Source organism: Ursus maritimus, unplaced genomic scaffold (genome assembly GCF_017311325.1).
Source record: "Ursus maritimus isolate PB19 unplaced genomic scaffold, ASM1731132v1 scaffold_1, whole genome shotgun sequence".
NCBI lineage: Eukaryota > Metazoa > Chordata > Mammalia > Carnivora > Ursidae > Ursus > Ursus maritimus.
Genome location: NW_024423343.1, coordinates 1,025,944 through 1,034,474, shown reverse-complemented (window position 1 = coordinate 1,034,474; position 8,531 = coordinate 1,025,944). Strand labels below are relative to the sequence as shown.

Genomic DNA, 8,531 nt, shown 5'->3' with positions numbered 1-8,531 from the left:
ACCTGCGGGCGGAGCTGACCCCCGGTGCCCCGGCCCTGGCCGCTGGCCTCGGCTCCGACCCCGGCACGAGCGCGGGCGTCCAGCGCTGAGCGTTAACTGGAAGCGGTCCCTTCTCACGGGCTAAGTCCGCGCGGCGACGTCGAGACGAAGTCGGCCAGTATACAGATGCAGCCGCTGAGGCCCGGAGGGGCCAGCACGCACTCGACTGGCCCGCACTTTGCAGCCCCACGCAGAGACCCTCCACGAGCCCGCGAGCCCCCAGCATCTCCCAGATTCTTCTCTCCGCTCGCCTGCAGTCACGGTTCCGTGCTTGCGGCCCCGACCGCCCCTGTCTTCTTCCCCGCTCCTCGCCTCCAGAAGCCTCCGGTGCGCTCTCAGATTACCTGTCCAGGGGAGGTGAGGCAGGCTTCTCCTGCGGCTGAGGAACGCATGGCCTCTCGGGTGAACTACAATTCCCATGAGGCGCTGCCGCTGCGCCGGCGCGTCGGGGTTCAAACCTGGTGTGGGATTCCATTGGCTGAGCCGGCACTGAGTCGGGAGTCCTGATTGGCTGAGGGGCCTGAGGCGACAGATTCCGGAAAGTGGAAGAGCAGTCAACATGGCGGCGGAACGCGGCGCGGGCCAGCAACAGTCGCAGGAGATGATGGAGGGTGAGCGGCTCCGTGGGGCGGCGGCCCAAGGGCCCAGCGGGAGGGGGGGCAGCGGCCCGCACCGGCCTTGCCGCAGAGAAACGGGCCGTCCCGCCAGTGGCCGTGGAATGGGCCCCGACGCGCGCCCTGACAGCTGCCAGCCGGCTCGGAGGGGCAGGGGCGGCCCGGGACCCGGGGACCCCGGGCAGAGGCTGCAGTGGCCAGGCAGGCGCGGGCGGCCGGGAGGCGCCGAACCCATGGCCGGCGGGGAGCAGCGGTGCGGGCGGGTGGGTGCGTATTGACGACGTGGTGGTCTGGCTGCCCAGTCGTCCACCTGCTGGTGGGAGCCTCGCACCGAACCTCTGAGCCTGGCCCGCCGGGTCTGTCCCCTGGGCAGCTGTCGGGGAAACTGAGGCGCAGGGCGCCGTGGGACCTGCCTGAGTCGGCTCATGGGTGAACGTGGTGGAGGCGGAGAGGGTCCTCTCGTAAGCGAATGGGTTGTAGGGAAGGGGTGGAAAGGAGTCGAGAGATTGAATTACTAAACAGCGGAAGCCTGTTTTCAAAGCTATCATAGTTCCGAAAAGACTAAATTCAACTCTTTAGTTTTGTTCAAAAAAGTCATTTGCATATTATGTGTCCATGTAGTTATACACACACACCAGTTGGAGAGTCAGACATGTCTTCGAGCGCATACATGCTTTGGTCTCCGCTGGTCTGGGGGCGGGGGGGGGGGGTTGCAGAGCTCCAGAAGAACAGCCACCGTCTTATGTGAAAAGTGCTAGGGAAGAAGGATGGGAGGTGGGGTGCGAAGGAGGAGCTGGCATGTTTAGAGTGATGGCTGCCCAACCAAATCCAGCTCTGAGCTGAACCTTGAAGGATAACTACAAATCGCCACGTTGGGGAAAGATCAAAGATCATTTCAGGCCAGAGAAAGACAAAACCAAAGGGCTGTAAAAGAAGGTGGTCTGTTTGGAAGAAAATTTGACCAAGAGTGACAGTCCTGTTGGAGGAGGGTGGCAAGAGAAGGTCATGGAGTACCTTGGTGAAGGGTCTTGGATCTTTTTAAGCAAGGAAGCACCTCTTCCTATCCCCTCTCCTCGACACCCCTCCTCCCAATCTACGCCCTCCTCTTCACCTGTTCCAATGTCCTGGTAAATGGCAAATACAAAACCTAAGTGATTTTCTCTCTCCCGCTCCCACCCATCTAATTAATCAACAAGTTCTGATGCCTCTGTATTGTTAATATCTCCAGGTCTTCAATACCTCTTCCATTTCCGCTCCCAGTACTTTGAGCCAGCCCATTGTTCCCAGTATCCCGAAGTTGTCTTGTATTTGAATCTACTACCTCATGCTCCAGACCCCCTGCCGCCTGCAGGATAGAGTCCCACAATTCACTTGGGCTGCCCTTCATGAGCTAAGTCCCTGCCATCCTGGTCACAGCCACACCACACCCAGTAGAATTTGCTCTCTCTTAGCCTTGAGCACAGAGTACCCTGTGCCTGCTAATAACTAATTACCGAGTGTTTACTCCATGTCATGCACATGCTGACTGCTTTTGTGCCTTTTCTGCTTTAGTCCTGACAGCACCTCTGGTCTATGGGTCCAACCTATCCTAGCCCCTTGTACAGATGAGAAGAGTGAGGCTTGGAAAAGCAAACAGCCTGCTGTCACTGTGTCTCTATGGGCAAGGCAAAATCTCAGCAGGAGTCACTGGCATTCCAAAAACCTTTGGAGTCGGGGCGCCTGGGTGGCTCAGTCAGTTAAGTGCCTGCCTTCGGCTCAAGTCATGATCCCAGAGTTCTGGGATCGAGTCCCGCATTGGGCTTCTTGCTCAACAGGGAGCCTGCCTCTCCTTCTCCCTCTGCCTGCCGCCACTCCCCCTGCTTGTGCTCTCTCTCTATCAAATAAATAAATAAAATATTTTAAAAAATAAAAATTAAAAAAAAAACTTTTGGAGTCAAAACTCAGATTTGGATTTTAGAATCACGTCAGATTCTCTGTCAATGCAGAATAGATTGGACAGAGCCAGAAAAGCCACAGAGAGACCAGTTAGGAGGCCAGGCAGGAGCCCAGGCAGTTCCGAGGGTGGGGAAGATGGAATGAATTTTGGAAGTTTGGGAGATGGATTTCATAAGGACTTGGTTTTATCCAGCACTCCTTCCCTGGGTGCTACTTTTCTAGGCCCAGGAGGAGATACAAAGAAGAAATAAAACTTCTTTTCCTCAAAGAGCACACCCCTTTGTGGACAAACTGTAGCCAGGAAAGAAAGTACTTTCAGTATTGTTGATAACTCCCCGTAACTTACTACTATTTCAGCTCTTCAAGATAGACTTCCAAGGGAGATCATGAAAAAAGCTGGAAAAAGGAAAATTATTTGACAGTCTTACCAAAGAATTTTACCAGTTTGCCGTAGTCATTGCCTGATTTATTAATTCAAAAAATAATTTACCAGCCTTTCAGAGCTGTCAGCTGGTATCACTGTGTGCTGATGTTTGGCATCGGTGACCTTTACGTGGGGCATTTGGCACTATTGGCTGTCTTCCCCTTTTTATTACAGCCCCCCCCTCTGCCCACAGTCTGATTTGAGTTAGTCTTGATTTCTTTCAGAACGTGGGCCTGTGAACTGGGCTGGCTTTCTTGGCCAAATGGATAGTGGAGCATGGATAAAGGTATGTGGTGGCAGGGTCACAATGGTCCCCTCTGTGTGGACATCCAGGCCAAAAGCAAGCCGCACAGGAGATGCCTCACTGTGTGTCACCCAGTAGTACGCTTGGTCACAAATGGCCCAGGGCTTTTACAACACCTGGTAATTCTTCACAGTTTCCTTGAGGGCAGGAATAGTATGTTGCTCGTCTTCGTACCCCTGTGTCCTCCCTTCTCTGCCCCCCCACACAAGTTGTCCCCACCACTGTACACCTCAGACGGTGCCCGAGACACGAAAGACACGCGTTTGTTGAGCTGACTTCAGCCAGTGTTTCTCAGTGAAGTCTTTTTGACTTACAGCTGGATGTCCATCTGTTAAGTGTTCTTCAGGGAGTCACATGAAGTGGCTGTGAATTCTTACTGATGTGTGTGGGCTCAGTTGACAGGCGAATCGAATCGGAAGAGTCTGGCGATGAGGAAGGGAGGAAGCAGAGCAGCGGTATAGTGGCGGACCTCAGTGAGCACAGCCTAAAGGATGGAGAGGAGCAGGGAGAAGAGGACCCAGAAGGTACCAGGCCCAGTTAAGAGCCTTAAACTCTCTAAGGGGGGACGGTGCGGCTGTGTTGCCTGAGATCTGCCCAACCCCATGCCACCGCCTTGTGTGGTGGGGAGGCGAGGGCTGTGGGAGGACTGCTGTGGGCCGTGGGAGGAATGCTGTTCGAGAGGGGTATTCATTTGGCTGGCTCTTGATCTGCTGATGCAGCGCTAGAGGCCCGCTGGGGGCTGGTGGCCGTGTGCTCTCAGAGCGCTGCGCCCCCTGAGGCACTCTCCGAGCTGACTCATTTATGGCACTTGCAAGCAGGATGCATTATTTTCTTAGTTCCACCGAAGGCAAATGCTGCTACTAAGAACACTAGTTAGTACTAGCATGTCATCTGGGAGGGAGTCAGAAAATTGTTTTATTAACCGTATATTCAGCAAGCAAGATTTAAAAAAAAATTTTTTTCACTGACAATGCTTTTGTTTCCGATCGTAGTAATGTAAACTAATTTCAGAATAACACTTTTTTCTGAGTCGTGCTTCACCATATGAGAGGCCTGAGGATTGACTTCTAAATTGCCAAGATGTTAGGAAAATTGTTTCATGCAGAAAATATCTCAATAACCTCCTATTGTTTTAGTGATTAAAAACAACAAAATAATATAGAGATGAGAAAATTAAGTTCTCAGTCCATAGTGGTGATTTTTCACCCTCCCCAACCATGATCTTTGTTGGTTTGGTCAGAAATTCGATTTACATTGAAAAGAATGAGAGAGGGCATATGAACAGACAGAAGGATGTCCATTATTAGGTGAGAACAGCACATTTCCAAACAGTATGCATGTTAAAGTCTTATTGTTAAAATTATTAATAATATGTAAGTTTTAACACTTTAAAGAGAAAGCACATCACACTGCAGGTGAAGGTCTCTGAATAGGTCTGAGGGTGTGTGCCTTCTGGGCTGTCTAGAGCTATATATGGTGTATGAACTTTTAAGGTAGTAATAGTCATGCTCTACCCTATTGGTAATAAAACCCAAAAATTCTAAAAAAACAAAACTAATTTTTAAAATAACATTGTGCTCTGTGCCAGTGAAGATGATTGGTAACTATGGCAACCTAATTTTAAGGCAAAGGGAGATTACCACAAAAGTTATCAGCCACATTTACTTTGGAGCTCCAGAGTCGATATTCTGGAAGTGGCGTGGGTGGAATAAGTACACGGGAGTGATGGAGGAAAGCTTTCGTTATGTCTAACCGAGTCACGGAAATACCAAGTGGGTGGGAGCATCACCTGCTCTCCTGTCTGAACATCCAGCGCTCATGGGGGACTGGAGAGTTGGAGGGGCTCTGTCCTGGTGATTTCTCTTGCTGGGTGGTAAGCGCAGGCTCCCTGGGGCTCACCCTGGGGCTCACGGTGACAAAGTAGAGCAGCAGGACTTGAACCCAGCTTGTCCAAATCCAGCGTTCTTTCTTCCAGACTACTAGCTGATTAAAAGCACTCTGGAAAATCTTTAAGGGCGGGGGCGGGTGTGGGCACCTGGGTGGCCCAGTCCGTGAAGTATCTGACTTCGGCTCAGGTCATGATCCCAGGGTCCTGGAATCAAGTCCCACATCGGGCTCCCTGCTCATCAGGGAGCCCGCTTCTCCTTCTGCCTCCGCCCCCACTCATGCACATGCTCTTTCTCAAATAAATAAATAAAATCTTTAAAAAAAAAAAGCGCTCTGGAAATACGCAGTTTTATAAGTCCTTGAGAGAAACCAGGACTTGCTCTGCTCCCACCTGTATTTAAGTCCTAAGTTCAAATAAAATTCAAATGTGTCAGCTGTTACCTTTCACTTATTTTCCATAAGGTATTTTAAGAAAAAGAGAAAGATGAATACATGATACATTTGGGGAAACATTTTAGGCTGGTAACTGTTGCAGAGGTTAAGCCGTTGTTTTGAGGGGCCCGCCCTGAGTGCTGGGTGTGTTAAAGACACAACCACATTAAGCTGTGTGACCACCTGTCCTGAGGATCCCAGGCCTGGTTTCTACACACCAGCCGTGCTCAGCTGTCTGCAGCACTGCCTTGCACCCTCACGGTGTCCTGGTTTGGACTCTGGGTGGCCTGGACATCTGTTTTCATTGTGCTGCCTCTCTCATTGCAACTTCCAGAGTTCACGAACCTTGGATTTGTGCAGTCTGGGGATGAGGAGTAATGTGGGTATATCTCTTGCTTTTGCCCAACTCCTTTTATTTCATTCCTAGGTTGGTTGATATCTTGTAAAGTTACAGCAAATAATTCTAGTAAATAGGGGCGCCTGGGTGGCACAGCGGTTAAGCGTCTGCCTTCAGCTCAGGGCGTGATCCCGGCGTTCTGGGATCGAGCCCCACATCAGGCTCCTCTGCTATGAGCCTGCCTCTTCCTCTCCCACTCCCCCTGCTTGTGTTCCCTCTCTCGCTGGCTGTCTCTATCTCTGTCAAATAAATAAATAAATAAAAATCTTAAAAAAAAAAATAATAATTCTAGTAAATAATAAACTATAGTAAAGGACATGTTTTTTTTTTGACTGGCCATTGTTGATTGTTATGAAAGAGGCATAGTGAGAAGACTGGATTCCGCCAGTGCCAGCCAGTGCTTCTTTGTTAAGCTGGTCAGTCCCCTGGTAAGTGCATCTCTCTGCTGCCTCCAGTTTAGGGGCTGGGCTGGCCAGCAGACAGACCAGACCCCTGGTCCTTGGGAGGTGCTGGGAGCATGGGGTCTGAGGGCTGCAGGCCCATTCCACAGCAGAAGCAGATGCAGCTTGCTCTAGGGAGAGGCAGCAGTACGAGCCGGGCTAAAATAGCAGTGGTGACAGCCGGTTTACAGGAGAGCAGCAGCCACACGCTCCCACCAGAAGCGTGGCAAGCCAGGTGGCCCAGTTTCCTCAAAGAGCCAAAAGGGACATTAGAGAAATGTCATCCAGTCACAGTATATGACCTTATTCAGATCCTAATACAAGCAGACTGAGGGGAGAAATCGTCAGACAGTTGATAAAATCCAATAATCACTTCCTTTTTTAAAGCATTGAGCTGTTTTTAGACACTCACACTTCCGTCAGTTCAGGGGAAACGGAGACCAGGAAGCGGCTGATTCCAGGCCATTAGCTCCGCAGCGTGAGCTCATGTCACAGCTCTCCCCCGGCACTGGGGCATTAGCTTGTGCCTCCAGTGGAAGAGAAGCGTGTTTAAATCGGTCAGGGCTCTTCAGTCCCACTGTGGAGCTGTGCTTTGTTTTGGTCCTCTTTGTAGAGATAAGTGTTTATAGATACGAGGCCACTTTCCAAAGCAATAAAAGGCACATCCTAGACCATCTGACATGCCCAGCATGAGCTATATTCAAATGGTCTGATTTATTGCCACAGACGGGAAAGGAGAGGGCAGGCCGCTGCCAGCTGGGCATCTCTGGGCAGCTCCCCTGCTGCTGCCTGGGCTCACCTGAGGCTCCGTCGGCCTCCCGCCTCCTTCCTGCAAACAGCTTCAGGCTACGTTTCCTTCCCTGGCAAGTTCAGTGGCACAGATGGAAGTTTGGAGACCTTTGCCAGTAGCCAAGTTCAGGAAAGTCCGAATGCCTGAAAGAGACTGACTGGAGCAGGGCGTTAACCCTGCCACGCCATCCAGAGCCTCCGTGTACCGCCACGTGGCTTCTCTGAGCCAGGCAGCCTGAGTCCTGGTGCGATGCAAACTAGGGCTCTGAATGGGCTTTTTTCTGCCTTCTCATGTTTTCAGAAGGACAAGAGCTGCCAGTGGATATGGAAACCATCAGCCTGGACAGAGACGCAGAGGTAATGCGGCCTGCTGGATGCAGCCTTGGGGGGCATGGTGATGGACCGCTCTGACTGTCAGGGTATCTTGTATGCAGGCGCCAGTTTAGTAAGTGATTTCCTAGGCGAGGTAGTCTGAGCCCGACTTGGTTGGGTCAGATTCCTTGTGTCCTGGTTGTTTCTAATACCAGTGACCGAAACCCCAGCTCTGTGTAAGCAGAAGGTTGGATCGCCGATGAACTGCCCTTGTCGCCTAAATGACATGAGTGGGTCAGGTGATTACATTGTCCGTGGCGGGGCCTCAACCTCCCCAAGATCTGAAGTGCACTGAACGCTGGCAGCTCCAGGCAGGCGGGAGACGGCCAGGAAGCATCACCTGGGCGCCCCACCCCCACTCCAAGCCCACAGCTGGCAGCGGGTGCCTAGGCCTGTGTTTGCGCTCAGGGGGCTGTGGGACGAGAGGCTTTACGCACTGCTCATTTTTACATCAAACTGCCAACGAGCACCTGGCAGCCATCCTTTGTGTCACCGTCGCCTGTCTGCAGGCTCGCCAGCGTCTCCTCACCCTCCCCTGCACCCACCTCGCCAGCCCCTTGGGCTCCTGCTCCGGGAAGCAGGTCTTCCCATGCTCCTCATCACCTAGATTTCCTCTTCATTTCAGGATGTGGATCTGAATCACTACCGCATCGGGAAAATTGAGGGATTCGAGGTGCTAAAGAAAGTGAAGGTGAGGGCGACTGTCCTTCCGCTGGAGGGAGTGCTGACGCCCCAGAGTCGTCCCAGCTCAGGGGGGAGGCACACGTCTAACTGAGGTTGGTGCTGCCGAAGCTGCCGGTGTCCTGGACTGCCGTCAGCACTTTCTGTCCTGTTTACAGTGTAGTTTGGGAGGCCGATAGGCGCTCCCGGAGCCCAGACGATGAGCCGGTGCAGAGCC

At 52.0% G+C, this 8,531-nt stretch overlaps 1 protein-coding gene across 6 annotated transcripts in view; it reads left to right on the top strand.

Moving 5' to 3' along the window:
* Positions 1-8,531, top strand: part of PPP1R7 (protein phosphatase 1 regulatory subunit 7) — a 29,733-nt gene that overhangs the window by 797 nt on the left and 20,405 nt on the right. The window contains exons 1-4 of one of the 6 annotated variants that reach the window (XM_040638088.1): positions 497-650; positions 3,712-3,840; positions 7,563-7,618; positions 8,259-8,324. In XM_040638088.1, coding sequence (XP_040494022.1) covers positions 599-650; positions 3,712-3,840; positions 7,563-7,618; positions 8,259-8,324 — 303 coding nt within the window. In that variant the 5' untranslated portion in view covers positions 497-598. Of the gene's footprint in view, positions 1-496; positions 651-3,711; positions 3,853-7,562; positions 7,619-8,258; positions 8,325-8,531 lie in introns of those variants that run through there. The other 5 variants (XM_040638080.1, XM_040638086.1, XM_040638094.1 and 2 more) reach the window with 5 other exon arrangements.